At 43.7% G+C, this 15,629-nt stretch overlaps 1 protein-coding gene across 1 annotated transcript in view; it reads left to right on the plus strand.

Annotated features, from left to right (window-relative positions):
• The window catches only part of Pole (DNA polymerase epsilon, catalytic subunit), a 54,886-nt gene that overhangs the window by 13,633 nt on the left and 25,624 nt on the right, over window positions 1-15,629 (plus strand). Inside the window, exons 13-29 of the mRNA XM_006984092.4 lie at window positions 179-311; window positions 523-636; window positions 943-1,155; window positions 1,457-1,564; window positions 1,862-1,990; window positions 2,070-2,172; window positions 2,260-2,406; window positions 2,749-2,894; window positions 3,993-4,141; window positions 5,780-5,872; window positions 6,062-6,206; window positions 8,730-8,887; window positions 9,278-9,473; window positions 12,029-12,243; window positions 13,794-13,896; window positions 14,650-14,730; window positions 14,816-14,938. Of these exons, the coding sequence (XP_006984154.1) occupies window positions 179-311; window positions 523-636; window positions 943-1,155; window positions 1,457-1,564; window positions 1,862-1,990; window positions 2,070-2,172; window positions 2,260-2,406; window positions 2,749-2,894; window positions 3,993-4,141; window positions 5,780-5,872; window positions 6,062-6,206; window positions 8,730-8,887; window positions 9,278-9,473; window positions 12,029-12,243; window positions 13,794-13,896; window positions 14,650-14,730; window positions 14,816-14,938 (2,356 nt within the window). The remainder of the gene's footprint in view (window positions 1-178; window positions 312-522; window positions 637-942; window positions 1,156-1,456; window positions 1,565-1,861; window positions 1,991-2,069; window positions 2,173-2,259; window positions 2,407-2,748; window positions 2,895-3,992; window positions 4,142-5,779; window positions 5,873-6,061; window positions 6,207-8,729; window positions 8,888-9,277; window positions 9,474-12,028; window positions 12,244-13,793; window positions 13,897-14,649; window positions 14,731-14,815; window positions 14,939-15,629) is intronic.

A 15,629-nucleotide genomic window follows, 5' to 3' on the forward strand; every position in this document is an offset into this window, starting at 1 on the left:
GCAGGGGGTACAAAGGGTTCTCTTGTACTTTGTGGATACATCTGAGATTCAAGTGAAGGTTTTATGGGAGAGCATGGCATTGGTTTCTTGACTATCTCCAAAACCTACATTTTTATGTGTTGTCTGGTTTTGCCAGCCTTTGTGTTACCATCATCTCTAGAATTTGTCCTCTTGCCAGGTGGGTGAAGAGGGACAGCTACCTTCCTGTGGGCAGTCATAATCTCAAGGCAGCTGCCAAGGCCAAACTTGGCTATGACCCTGTAGAGCTGGACCCCGAGGACATGTGTCGTATGGCCACTGAGCAGCCTCAGGCACGTAAGCCCATTTGCTCTTCTATGCATCCCTGAAGTCATAGACATTCTGACTAGAGAGAGTAGGTTACCTGAGATGTGGGTGCTAGCTTTCCGTGGCCCACTCCTGCTCAGCCTTGCCTCCTCCTTGAACTTCATTTTCTGTATGTAGTTCATGAATTTCCTTGGATCCTTGGTTTTTAATGCGTCTGCTCTCTGATGTTCTCCCCAGACTCTGGCCACTTACTCAGTGTCAGATGCTGTTGCCACTTACTACCTGTACATGAAGTATGTCCATCCCTTCATATTCGCCCTGTGCACCATTATTCCCATGGAACCTGATGAGGTTAGTACCACCTATGGTCTTCTAATCATCCTCTTCTCTTTTCTATATGCACTGATGCTCAGAGGTGGGCTAGTCCTAGAGACTGATAGTGAACTGCTGTGTGTGGCTTCATGGGCATCTTCCTGGAGTCCAAGGGTTCCAGTGTGAAAATAGCCACAGGAAGGAGGAACTGCTGTTGCTAGCTACAAAACTTTCCTTTCACATGCAGTCAAGGTTAGATGCCTTTCTGGCAGTCATGGACTTTGCTGAGGAGTCAGAGCTTTTGACAGAGATTTGGGGTAGCTAGATGCAGCATCTTCCTTGCAGGTGCTGCGGAAAGGCTCTGGAACACTGTGTGAAGCCTTGTTGATGGTGCAAGCTTTCCACGCCAACATTATCTTCCCCAATAAGCAAGAGCAGGAGTTCAACAAGCTGACAGATGATGGCCATGTGCTGGATGCTGAGACCTACGTGGGGGGCCATGTGGAAGCACTAGAGTCTGGTGTCTTCCGAAGTGATATCCCGTGCCGGTTTAAGATGGTATGCCTCCTTCCTAGGTCTTCTGGGGTTATGCTTTTTCCCATTCTTGTGCTATTGTATACCCAAGAAGCCATGGCCTAAAACAAGTCTTTATCTCCATCTCTCCTATAGGCCACTTCTGTCAGGTGGTTTGTCTGGCTTAGTACCATTCCCACCCCCTCTTACATAATATGAACCTCCATCAGGGCTTCCTAAGACACAGTACACTTGCAGAGCATTCTCTGGCACATCCTGCCATGTATCATACTGGAGGCAGATTTAAAGATCTATCTGACCTGTGCCCTTTCCTTTCTTAAACCAGAATCCTGCAGCCTTTGATTTCCTGCTACAGCGAGTTGAGAAAACTATGCGCCATGCCATTGAAGAAGAAGAGAAGGTGCCTATGGAACAAGTCACCAACTTTCAAGAGGTAGCCATCCAGGAGGCAATGAATTGGCCTATATTTGGATCTGCTCTTTCTTATATGCCTAAAGCATCTCAGGCTCTTGATGTGGTTTTGTCATACTGCCTCTGGGACCTGCTGTTCTATCTTCATTATCTTTTATTGTACCTAGGTCTCCTTTTTTTCTCTCCACCCCCTTACTTATTTATTTGTTTGTTTGTTTATTGTGGTTTTTCGACACAGGGTCCTACCTTTGCCTCTGAAGTGCTGGGATTGAAGGCATGTGCTACCACCAATGTTCCCTTGTTTTTCCCATCTCTGTAGGTGTGTGATCAGATTAAGGCCAAGCTCACCTGCCTAAAAGATGTTCCTAACAGAATAGAATGCCCTCTTATCTACCATCTAGATGTTGGGGCCATGTATCCTAACATAATCCTTACAAACCGCCTGCAGGTGAGACCTCAACTTCCCACAACATAATCATCTCTCTTGCAGACCCAAGTTGTTTTCTGACCCTCCCCTCCTCTTATAGCCTTCTGCCATAGTGGATGAGGCCACCTGTGCTGCCTGTGACTTCAATAAGCCTGGAGCAAATTGTCAGAGGAAGATGGCCTGGCAGTGGAGGGGAGAATTCAGTGAGTGATGGGCCCTAAAGATTGCTCAACAGAGCAGGACAGACCTAGATTCTGATCTTGGAATCTCTCCCATTACTTCCTTTCCAGTGCCAGCAAGTCGCAGTGAATACCATCGAATCCAACATCAGCTGGAGTCAGAGAAGTTTCCTCCTTTGTTCCCAGAGGGGCCAGCCCGGGCCTTTCATGAGCTGTCCCGTGAGGAACAGGCTAAATATGAGAAGCGGAGGCTGGCAGGTGAGTACTTGGCAAGGCCACAGCTTGACAAACAGTGGCTCCTTTGATCAGAGATATGCAGCTCCAGGGCAGTAGAATTTTAGATTCAAATTATGTTCTTTCTGGAGGGTTCCTTTCTTTGTTTCGTCTTTGCAAATGCTCAGGAAGTAACCTTTGTCACAATTTTGGTATCAAGTGGTTAGTGCTTGGGGACTGTTCTCTTTTACAATGATGATTAGCAGTGTGTCTGGGTTTTCCGTTCATTTGTGTTACCTTAGGAAAGTGAGCATACCTGTGTCCCAGCTTGCTCTTTTGTTGTCTGGAAGATCTCAGCTACCACTCCAACACTCTGAATTATCTTAGATTATTGCCGGAAAGCCTATAAGAAGATCCATATGACCAAGGTAGAAGAACGTCTGACAACCATCTGCCAGCGGGAAAACTCATTTTATGTGGACACAGTTCGCGCCTTTCGAGACAGGCGCTACGAGTTCAAAGGGCTGCACAAGGTGGGTCAAAATAGACTGGTTTCTGAAGTGAGAGGGTCTTTGACTCTGTGGAAACACCTTGGTCTACAGCTGTAGTATGTGGGGATCCTGTGAGCTGCCACATGCATTTGTATAATAAATGCACAGTTGTCTATAAACATAAAGAATTGATAGCCAGAAAGAGTAGAGATTGATTGTCATAGCCTAAGCCCTTGGAACCATGCTGATCAAGTGTTTCAGAAGTAATTATGTAGATCCACACTTGTAAAAGACACTATCTGTGCTGATAAAGTCTGACTGAACTAGATACATCCATGAGTTGACTGCTTTCCCAGCACAACAGGTAAGTAAGTAGTCCTTATAGACTCTAAGGCTACCACCACATACACTACATTTAACCCTCTGATTTAGAGGAATAAAGTGAATGTTTTTTTCTTCTTGCTCTCTTTCCCTTTCCCTTTCCCTCTCTTTCTTGATTTTTCAAGACAGGGTTTCTCTGTGTAGCCCTGACTGTCCTGGAACTCACTGTAGACCAGGCTGGCTTCAAACTCACAGAGCTCCCCCTGGGATTAAGTGAGTGCCACCACTGCCCCACTGGCTTTGTTTCTAGATCATGATGACAATCTTGATGGAAGGCATGGTAGACAAGAAGTACTAACTTTATGGGGACAGATGGCACATGGAATAAAGGAAATGTGCTAAGGTATTAACAGGTGGCCAGTCTAAAGAGGGAGTGGTCTTTGTCTTTTCTCAAGTTCTCTGTGGATTTGAAAGTTGTTCTTTTGGTTTTTGTTTTAGATTTTTTTTTTTAATTTTATGTGTTTGAATGCGTTACTTGCATGTATATATATATATATATATATATTATGTATGTATGTATACCTGATGGTCTTAGAGGTCAGAAGAGGGCATCAGATTCCCTAGAACTGTAGTTACAGATGATCATGAGCCATCATGTGGGTACTGGGAAACGAACTTGGGTCCTCTGTGAGACCCTCTGAGCCATCTCTCCAACTCCAGATTTGAAAGGTTTTAATACTGAAAATTTTAACTTGTTGACCTTTGTGGGCTGAAATCAGAGAAGCTGTAAGGTACTTAGGTTCACCAATTTACTTCCAGGTATGGAAGAAGAAGCTCTCAGCAGCTGTAGAGGTGGGTGATGCATCGGAGGTGAAGCGCTGCAAGAACATGGAGATCCTTTATGACTCACTGCAGCTGGCTCACAAGTGCATCCTCAACTCCTTCTATGGCTATGTCATGCGCAAAGGGTATGGGCCACATGCAGTAAATGAACAAACAGGGAGGGAATGAGCAAGATGTGATGGCCAAAAAGCAAGAAGTCGGGGGTGTCTTGACAGGTATTGACGGAGCCAGCAGATAAATGTGTATTAATGGGAGTGCTCTTCCAGCTTACAAAATGTTGGTGACACAAGCTTAGTTGGGATTGGGTCCATGGGAGTAGGGTTCACATTGGCTCAAGGATCTGGGTGTTGGCTTGCTGCTGAATACCTTGATTTAAATATAATGGCCTAGAGATAAGATTTGTTCATTTTGACATTTTTATGTCACTGTATCATCACTAGAGTGGGAAGGACTTTTAAGTAATGTTTAATAGCATCAGGTTATTTAAGGGGTGGGCAGAGGAATGACCAATGAAGGGCATAGAACTTGACTGACGGCTGAAGTCTCACAGCCAAGGTGGAGACTGTTCTAGGGAGAAACAAATCAGTTGAATGTTCAGGAACATAGAAGAAAAGGGTGCTGTTAACCTGTAGTTCTGTAGAAAAGGAAAGAGAGCTGATAGGGTTGATTAGGTCATATCTGATTGTGTTTGTATGTTGGTGTTTTTTAAATGTGGGTATGGGTGTGGGTATGCACATACTACAGTGTTCATGTAAAGGTCAGAGGACAACTTTGGAGAGTCAGTTCTCTCCTTCCACCATGTAGGTACATTGTTTCAAACTTAGGTCATCAAGCTTGGTAACAAGAACATCAACCCACTGATCCATTTTACCAGCCCTGTTTGTTTTTTGGGTTGGTTTGGTTTGTTGGTTGGTTTGTTTTGTTTGAGGGGGAAGGAGGTCAGGTTGAGACAGGGTTTTTCTGTGTAACCTTGGCTGTCCTGGAACTAACTCTGTAGACCAGGCTGTCCTGGAACTCAAAGATCTGCTTGCTTCTGCCTCCTGTATACTGGAATTAAAAGTGTGTGTCACCACCACCCAGCTTATTTTTTTTTTAACACTTTTAATAATGTATTTATTCTTATTTTATGTGCATTTGCATTAGTGTTTTGCTCACATGTATGTCTGTATGAAGGTGTCAGATCCTCTGAAACTGGAGTCACAGCTGTGAGCTGCCATGTGGGTGCTAGGAGTTAAACCCAGATCTTCTGGAAGAGCAGCCAGTGCTCTTAACTGCTGAGCCAGCTCCCCATTTGTTGGTTTTTAATGAGAGTGGATTTGCTAAATGCTGCTGAGTCAGAATGGAGACAGAACAAGGAAGAGGTCTAAGCCCAAAGAATGAGGTGGTAGGTAGGATGAGCTGGCAGGAGGCTAACTGCTTAGAGTTTCTAAGGGCCAGGTAGGTGAGGGTAGGATTTGGGAAGAGCTAAGACAAGAATGAAAAAGGCATAGGAGTAGAGTGGGATTGAGAGTCCTACTGACCTTGAAATTGTGACCTGATATGTGATGGCATGTTAACCCTTCCAGAACTTCCTTGAGCCACACTGGCCACCAGGGATAGAAGTACCCTCAGGACAAAGCCAAATTCCACCTTAGTTCTGTCATGCTTCAAATATGTTTGGCTGTTTCCATCATCTCCTGGGAATCCTTTGCCTCTCCTGATTCCCTGTGGAGGGAGCCTCCTGTCAGTCGTGCTCACCATAGACTTTTGGCTGTCCTTTCCAGGGCTCGCTGGTACTCCATGGAGATGGCTGGTATCGTCTGCTTCACAGGAGCCAACATCATCACCCAGGCAAGAGAGCTGATTGAGCAGATCGGGTGAGTGTGGCCTGGGTTGGCTGCAGGGCTTGCACCATAGGGGCATGGGAGGGGCAGAAATAGGAAATCGTAAAGACTAGGAAGACAGAACTGGGTTTGATGTTATTGTATTTGAGATATTCGACACTTGGCTTCTAAGGACTTGTGACCATGACTCTGTATCCATGAACTTTACTCCTTTCTTTGAAGGAGGCCCTTAGAACTGGACACAGATGGAATATGGTGTGTCCTACCCAATAGTTTTCCTGAAAATTTTGTCATCAAGACAACCAATGTGAAGAAACCCAAACTGACCATCTCCTATCCTGGTGCCATGTTGAACATCATGGTCAAGGTAAGTGAGTCTGCAGGAAAAAAACACACCATTCTGACCTCTGGCCTGTTCCCAGTGTGGCTATTTGGAAAGATCGCAGCTGGTGACATCTTTGGCCCCATACAAAAACCACACATCTGTGATGCTCTTTTTCCTAATTCCTCAGCTGTCATAGTCAGACTGTTAGATTCAAGTTGCAAAGAAAATTTCTTTCACTTTCACAGAACCATACTACTTTTGCTCTTAATTTTATTTTAAAACAATTTAGAACTTTAGACAAAAGTTTCAAAGATAAAAGGAAGATGGGGATATGGCTCAGTAAAGTGGTTGTTATACAAACATGAGGACCTGAGTTGGGATCCCTTGCACCATTGTAAAAGCTGAACATGTCAGCAACCATTTAGTTCCCGTGCTGGCCCGGGGACACAAGGAAAGGTTAATGCCTGGGCATCCTTGGCCAGCAAGCCTAACCAAATTGATGAACTCTGGGTTCAATGGGAGACCCTATTTTAAAAAACAAAGTGGGGCAAGCTGGGCAGTGGTGGTGCACACCTTTAACCCCAGCACTTGGGAGGCAGAGGTAAGCAGATCTCTATGAGTTCTAGGAAAGCTAGGGCTACACAAAGAAACCATGTCTCAAAAATAAATAAATAGCCGGGCGGTGGTGGCACACGCCTTTAATCCCAGCACTTGGTAGGCAGAGGCAGGTAGATCTCTGTGAGTTCGAGGCCAGCCTGGTCTCCAAACCGAGTTCTAGGAAAGGCACAAAGCTACACAGAGAAACCCTGTCTCGAAAAAAAAACAAAACAAAAAACAAAAAAAAAGTGGGGAACTGTAGAAGTAACCATCTTATTAAATAAGAAACACAGAGCCAGTGTAAAGATAAAAGCCCAAGAGGTCAGAGCTAAGAGCCTTACCCTTCCTGCTTCAGTGATCCTCTTCAGCCAAGAGAGACCTTCTTCCTGTGTGTTTGTCTTTATATAGACTTTCTATTCTGCCTTCTCATTGGTTGTAAACCCAACCACATGACCGCCTCGTCACTGCCTGTCTGTATAGACCTCCAGGTTTTCTATGGTTGGTATTGAGATTAAAGGCGTGTGTCTCCAATGCTGGCTGTATCCTTGACCACACAGAGATCTACCTAGCTCTGCCTACCAAGTGCTGGGATTAAAGGCGTGCACCACGAACGCCCAGCTCGCTATGGCTTACTACTAGCTCTGACCCCCAGGCAACTTTATTTATTAACATACAAATAAAATCACAATTCAGTACAAATAAAATATCACCATAGGGAACAGTTGAGGCAGACATCCAGCATCAGCAAGGCTTCCACATGCACACATACAACATACACCACACACAAATAGTGCAGAGAACTGTCTTTCAGGCAGCTTCTCCTAATGTTAACATCTGCCTAAAGTATCAAATGAAGAAATGTATGTTGGTATACCCTGTAACTAAACTACATATTTGGAGTCCCCACTTCCAGGTGTTCATACTGTGTCCTCTTTAACCTGGACAGTGCCTTGGTCTTTGCTTTGCTCTGGAATCTTGTTTTCTGCTGTAAGTTTGAAGTTCTCATTATAAGGCTAATTGTTATTTGGGTTTCCTTGGAGGAATATGAGGGTGATGCCTGATCATCACTTCCTCATCTTTTGGGGCATAGGCTCTATCACCAGGTTGTCCACATCAGCCTGGTGTCTCCACAAGGAGGTCCCCCAACTCCCTGGTCACATGCTATTCTTTCCTTAGTAATCACACCCAAGGGTCACTGTCTTCCCTGAAGGAATGAGCATCAAAGAGCATCTGGGCATGTGTTAGAGCCACCACAGTAATTAACAAGTATCATGAAGGCATGTTTTGAAATGTTCCTTAAACTTTATAACTCCTGACTTTTGCAGGTATCAATAGTGTCACCTACACCACTGTCAGTTTCCTGCGCTGGTGTTTCTTCATGGCAGTTTGCTGTTTATCCCTTCTGCTTGATCATTGGAATTCTATAACAGATAGTTGTTACTGCTTCTTCATTGATTGGTTTATAGCAGTGTGGATTTATGGGCATCTTTTATACTTAGGATGATAATCCAGTATGATCCTCCAAGTCTTTTCTTGCTCAATTTGTTCCTTGCCGGCCACAAGGACACACACTTGTTTCCTTTTTTGGATCGTGTGTTTGGAGCATTTTCTTAGTTGGTACTATAAGATACTCCAGTCTTACTTGTATTTTCCTGTCTTAGCCCCTGGAGTCAAGCATTTCTTCAAGGAGCCTCTCTCCCCTACTGAAACACTGGCAACTCTTGATGTGTTTTTGTGCCATCTTTTTGCCTTTCCCTGAGGGTCATATATATGAAAACATAACATGCAACCCGAATCTTACAAATTACACTTGGGACTTGGTGTGTTGCTGTGTGTGTCAAAACCACCAGTTAAATCCATTGTGTGGTAGAGCTTGTTTGCTGGCCCACAGACTCCCTGAGGAGAGGAGGTGTTTCCTGGTTGTGAGCCCTTAGCAGTGAGGTTGCCTTTCTTGTTTTTGGTTCTTAGGAAGGCTTCACCAACCACCAGTATCAGGAACTGATGGAGCCTTCCTCGCTCACCTATGTCACCCGCTCTGAGAACAGCATCTTTTTTGAAGTTGATGGACCATACCTTGCTATGATACTCCCAGCCTCTAAGGAAGAAGGCAAGAAACTGAAGAAGAGGTAGGAATCTCAGAGCCTTATATTTTGGCAAGGAAATGTAGTAGATGGACAAGACTTAAGGACTTAGGAGAGAAAATGGACCTGGAGCCAAAATGAGAACAAACTGGGTGGGTTTTTGGTTTTTTGTTATTTGTTTTATTTACTCAATTTGAGGGGGAAAAATTAGATGCTGATGTGTCAGCCTTCACACCCTGATCTATTCTGGTTCTGTGAGCAGTGGCGCTTTAATGCATTCCAGTTTGCTAAAGCATCAACCTAAGGGTAGAGTTGTGCTTGCTGCCTCAAAGATGACAAGAGGGCCAGGCAGTGAAGAAGGAAGGCAAAGGGGAGACAGAAAGCACCCAGCACCCTGAGGGTCATTTCTCTATTGGTGCCTCCCTTGCTTTTCAGATACGCTGTATTTAATGAAGATGGTTCCTTGGCTGAACTGAAAGGTTTTGAGGTGAAACGCCGAGGGGAGTTACAGCTGATTAAAATATTCCAGTCCTCAGTGTTTGAGGCCTTCCTCAAGGGCAGCACACTGGAGGAAGTGTATGGCTCTGTGGCCAAGGTGGCTGACTACTGGCTCGATGTGCTCTATAGCAAGGTAAGGCTCCACCTGCCTCCCCAGCTGGCTCTCAGGAGTATCTTTCAGGCATCAGACTTGTATCCTAGGGTCTTAGAGAACCAGGTAACAGATGATCTGGGTCACTGATGAACTCTGGCTTCCTGAGGCCTGGTACTCTAAAATTCCCCAGGTTTATGGAGCACCAGCATGATAATAAAAGGAATCATCAAAGGAAAACTTACCAATTATCAAATCAATATCTTTGATTTGAAGTCTTTGGAGACAGTATTTCTCTGTGTAACAGTCTTGGGTGTTCTGGAACTCTATTTGTAGACCAGGCTGGCCTCAAACTCATAGAGATCTGCCTGCCTCTGCCTCCCAAGTGCTGAGATTAAAGGCATGCACCACCACTGCACAGCATTTTTATTTGTTTTATGTGTTTTGTGCCTGTATGTGTGTGTGCTGTGTGTGTGTATCTTGTGCCCTCAGAGGCCAGAAGACAGCATCAGATTGTAGCCGAAGTTTTCCTGAGTCCCGACCAGTCCTGCAGCCTCTCGGACCCAATTAAAAACACAGCTTATATTACTTACAAACTGTATGGCCTAATGGCTCAGGCTTTTCACTAGCTATAACTTAACCCATTTCTATTAATCTATAAGTCACCCCATGTTCCATGGTTTTACCTATATTTTCACATCTTGCTTCTCCTGGCGGTGCTGGCATCTCCTGAAGGTGCTGGCGTCTCCTGACTCTGCCCTTCTTCCCAGCATTCTCCTAGTCTGCTCACCCCGCCTATAGTTCCTGCCTGGCCAATCAGCATTTTATTTATCAGCCAATCAGAGCAACTAAAGCATACAGAAAGACATCCCACAACATCAAATCTCCTCTAAGTGGAATTACAAGGCGGTTTTAAACTGCTATGTAGGTTCTGGGAACCAAACCTGGGTCCTCTATTAAGAGATGCTCTTTTTGAATGGGAGGGGGGCAGGAAGGGGGAGAACAAGGGAATCTGTGGGTGTTATGTAGAACTGAATAGTATTGTAAAATAAAAAATAAAAAAAAAAGATGCTCTTAATAACTGTTGAGCTATCTCTTCAGCTTCTTTTTTAAAAACTTTTTTAAAATTACGTTTATTTGTTTGTTTATTTATTTTGTGAGTGTGTGTGTGTGTGTATGTGTGTGTGTGTGTGTGTGTGTGTGTGTGTGTGTGTGTGTGTGTGTAAGAGAACAACTTATGGAAGTAAGTTCTTTCCTTCCCCCATGTGCGTGTTGGGAATTGAACTTGCAAGCCCTCAGACTTGGTGGCAAGTACCTTTACCTGCTGAGCCATTTTGCTGGACCTGATTTTTTTTTTTCTGGCAAGGGGTGGGGTGGGGTGGGGTAGGATCAGGGTTGAAGATTTAAGACAGGACTTCTCTGTGCAGTCCTGGCTACTCTGGAACTCACTTTGTAGACCAGGCTGGTCTTGAACTCAGAGATCTACCTGCCTCTGCCTCCCAGGTGCTGGGATCAAGGGCAAGATAAGAGTCTCATTGTATAGCCCTGGCTGTCCTGGAATTTGGTATGTAGACTAGGTTGGCCTTGAACTCAGAGATCCTCCTGCCTCTGCCTCCTGAGTGCTGCTACCACACCCAGCTACACACATAATTTTTATAATTTATCCCCAGCATTACAAAAGAAGGAAAGGAGGGGATACAGGGCAGTGAAAGCTTGCCTTTAGTTCTGCCTCCGACTCTTTGACTATTTCTGTAATCTTGTATGTTATGGGCAACTTATCATTCCATCTGTTTGCACATTTTCCATCAGTGAGGAAGTTTCAGAATCCCATTGTTCCAACCGATGGCATATGAACTTCAATCCTTTTGGACAGATGTCACCGTATCTTCTGTCTTGGGCATAATTATTCTCCATACTATATGGCTTTTATACTTACTGCTCATACATATTTCTTGATAGTTTGTACACAACTTAATAAGATAAAAGGTTAAAGAGTTTTATGTGCCTTTTTTTCCTATTACATTAATTTTGAGGCTGGGGGACACTCAAGTGCCACAGTGTTCCTGTGGAAGTCAGAGGAAACTTGTAGGAAATGGTTCTCTTCTTACATCATGTGGGTTCTGGAGGATCAAATTCAGATTATCAATGGCTGGCGAGATGGTTTAGTGGTTAAGAGGACCAGGATTTGAGTCCTAGCACCCACATGGCAGATCACAATTGTCTGTAATTTCAGCTTTAGGAGATCTAGCACCATCATCTGGTCTCCATAGTCACAAGGCACACAAGTGGAGTACAGACATACATTCAGACACCTATACACAAATTTTACATTCAAAAACAAAACCTCAGGTTGTCAGACTTGGCAGTAGGCATCCACTGCCCCATCCCACAAATACTTAATGCATTAACCAAGGGCGGTAGGGCAGCAATCTCTGTCTCTGTCTCTGTCTCTCTCTCTCTCTCTTTTAATGACATTACTCAGCCCTTTGGGAAATCCAAAGCCTGCCTTCAGCTTTTCAGGGCAGAAATTGATACAATCCTATAGAATCAAAGTGAGTATGGCCTTCATCTTCCTGGCATCTGTTGTTTCTCTCTAGGCTGCTAACATGCCTGATTCTGAATTGTTTGAGCTGATTTCTGAGAACCGTTCCATGTCTCGGAAGCTAGAAGATTATGGGGAGCAGAAGTCTACATCCATCAGCACAGCAAAGCGCCTGGCTGAATTTTTGGGAGACCAAATGGTCAAGGATGCTGGACTAAGCTGTCGCTATATCATCTCCAGAAAGCCAGAGGGATCTCCTGTCACTGAGAGGTAAAAGCCTCCTTAAAGAGTTGAACAGATGGGTGCATGCCTATAATCACAGTACACAAAAGTCTAAGACCAGAAGATTTTTGAGTTCCAGGCCATCCTGGGCAACTTAAAGAGACTGTGTTCTTCGGGGCAGGTGGCAGCCATTATGATCACTATGATGGTACACACTTGTAAGCCCAGTGGGTAACAAAAGTGTTCGTTGTTAGCTTGGATTCTCTATATAGTGAGTTTGAAGCCAAACTGGACTGGACTACATAGTCATTCTCTATCTTAAAAAAAAAAAAAAGGCTGAGCCACTGGCTTTGCAAATCCACACCTGTAGTAGAGCCTCTGGGTCCTCATAACAGAGCTTCCATAGGAAGAATGTGGGTCCCGTGGGTATTGAACGAAGGAAGACTACCTAGTAGTGGAAGTGAATGCCTTTAATCCCAGCACTCAGGAGGTAGAGACTGACTGGTCTCTGTGAGTTGTGAGTTCAAGGCTACATAATGAGTTCCAAACCAGCTAGTACTATAGGTGTGACCCTGTCCCAGAAAGAAAAAGTTGGCCTCAGTCTGATGTAGATCAATTCATAGAAAGGCCTAGTGAGGCCCTAGTGAGTTTGTGGAAAGGGAATGGTCAATCTGGAGAACTTTGGTTTGAAAGGAGTCAACCTTTCTTTCATGGATATAGATGTGTGTATCTTGGAAGGGCAGTATAGTCAGAAGTTTCTCTCCTGCCTGTTCTTAAATAATTGACTCCAAGACTTAATATTACTTATATATGCTCGGCCAGTAGCTCAGGCTTATTACTGACTAGCTCTTACATTTAATTAACCCATAATTATTTATGTTTGGCCATGTGGCTTGGTACCTTTTCTCAAAATGGCATTCTCCTCTTGCTTCCTCTATGTCTGGCCGACACTCCTTGACCCCACCCTTCCTTTTCCCAGCATTCTTAGTTTGGATTTCCCACCTAACTTCCTGCCCATGGGGGCTCATTCAAATCACCACATTCCCCACTGTTGTTCATTTTCCCAAATAGGCTCCTTTGTACTTTAATGTCTTCTTTTCAAATCTAGATGCTGCATGTTGAAAGAAACATGCAGTATTTATCTTTCTATATCATTTCTCTTAACATAATCTTCAGCCCCATCTTTTTCCTGTAAAGGACATCATTTCATTTTTCTTTTTCACTGAGTAAAACACTTAATGGGATACGATATAGTTAACTCCATTGTGCATATATGCCTATGACATATTTTCTTTATCCATTCATGTGTTTCTCTTCCCCCTCCTTTTTCCCCTTCTCCTTATATTTTATTCTGTTTTATGTTTCTGAGGATTGAACCCAGAGTCTTACATAGGATAAGCAAATAGTCTACCAGTGAGCTACTTCCCTAGCTCCTAGCCTAAATGTTTTAATATGATAAAGTATTACTTAATCATTCAGTGTTATAAATATCATGTAAGTGTATACAGAGTCTTTATCCCATGTACATTTGATAAGAGTTATAGCAGGATTTGCATTGTTTATGATTAGATATGTTTATGTTTATTTTCCTAACCTAGGGCCATTCCACTTGCCATTTTCCAAGCAGAGCCTACAGTGAGGAAACATTTTCTGAGGAAATGGCTAAAGAGTTCATCACTTCAAGACTTTGATATTCGCACAGTGAGTGCCAGTTATTTTTATTGGGGGAAGAGGGGTACACATGTGGAGATCAGAGCTTCTCTTCCATCATGTGGGTGCCAAAAATCTAAGTCAGGTCATGAGACAAGTGCCTAGGTCTACTGAGCCATATTGACACCTGTTAGCTATTTTTGTACTATTAAACGTTGAGAAAAAAAGCTAGTCAGAGCAAAATGTACCTGACTTGCATTATATGACTCAGAGTTTTACTTATGACTTCCTCTTTTGTGACTTGTGGTAGGTAGGGTAACAGAACACTCAGGACAGTGGTTCTCATCTTGTGGGTTGAGACCCCATAGGAGGTCAAGTGACCCTTTCACAGAGGTCTCCTGAGATCATTGGAAAACATAGATATTTACATTATCATTCATAATAGTTGCAGAATTAACAGTTATGAGGTAGTAATGAAAATAATTTCATGGTTGGGGGTCACCACAACATGAGGAACTGTATTAAAGGGTCACAGTATTAGGAAGGTTAAGAACCACTGGGCTAGAATATCAGGAAGCTAATGCTAGGGAAGCCTTGAAATTGCTCTTGAATAGAACAAGAATGAGGTATTATCTTAACCATCCACTGTTTCATGATCCTATAGTCTCATTAAGCTCTCTCCCAAATTTCTACCTCTAAAATGAGCATGGAGTTTCTAGAAGATGAAGTGAGACACATGCATTTAGTAATTATTGGCAAATGACAATGTAGACAATTGCTGCTTCTCATGTTTTGTGCATGCAGATTCTGGACTGGGACTACTACATAGAGCGGCTAGGAAGTGCCATCCAGAAAATCATCACTATCCCTGCAGCTCTGCAGCAGGTGAGACAAAAGCCAGGGATACCACGCTACACCGAATCACCAGCAGACCCACATAACACTTTTTCTGATCTGTATCTTCACTTAGGTGAAGAACCCAGTTCCACGTGTCAAACACCCAGACTGGCTGCATAAAAAATTGCTAGAAAAGAATGATGTCTACAAGCAGAAGAAGATCAGTGAACTCTTTGTCCTTGAAGGAAAGAGACAGGTAACACACAGGACACAGTGTACCAATGTCTGCAAGCTGCTATGCATAAATTTTCCATGTTTTGTTTTTGAGATGGGGTCTCTCTATGTAGCCTTGATGGTCCTAAAACTCCCTGTATAGACGAGGCTGGCCTTGAAGTCACAGGGATCCTGCCCCTGCATGTGCCACCCTGCCTGGCCCATAATTTCCCAATACTACCTCCAAAGAGACTTTTTATCTCTAAAAGTGTGCATTGTGGCACTTTATTCATTGGTGCCCTCCAGTGTCATTTTATATAACAGGAAGCAGATTATGAGTCATCAGGTAAATATGAAGAACTCACTTATATGTAAAAAAATGATGAGGTATGCAAACTAGACATAGTGACCTGAACTGATTACTACTGTAGACTTCAGTTTTTTCAACAAAATGAAAGTCTTTCCTGGAGACACACTGAAGACTGCACAATGAAAAGTATAGGTAAGAAGCTGGAGATGCTCATCTGCTAAGAGCCCTTCCTGCTCTTCACAGGACACAGTTCTGTTCCCAATACCCATGTCTGGTGGCTTACACCCACCTGAACCTCCAGCTCCAGGGAATCCAACACCCTTTTCTGGCTTCTGCAGACCCCTGCGTACACATGGCATATGCTCACACAGACATACACAAAAGTAAAAATTAATCTTTTAGAAACAGTATAGCTAAAATTAGA

Source organism: Peromyscus maniculatus, chromosome 23 (assembly GCF_049852395.1).
Source record: "Peromyscus maniculatus bairdii isolate BWxNUB_F1_BW_parent chromosome 23, HU_Pman_BW_mat_3.1, whole genome shotgun sequence".
NCBI classification, from domain to species: Eukaryota; Metazoa; Chordata; class Mammalia; order Rodentia; family Cricetidae; genus Peromyscus; species Peromyscus maniculatus.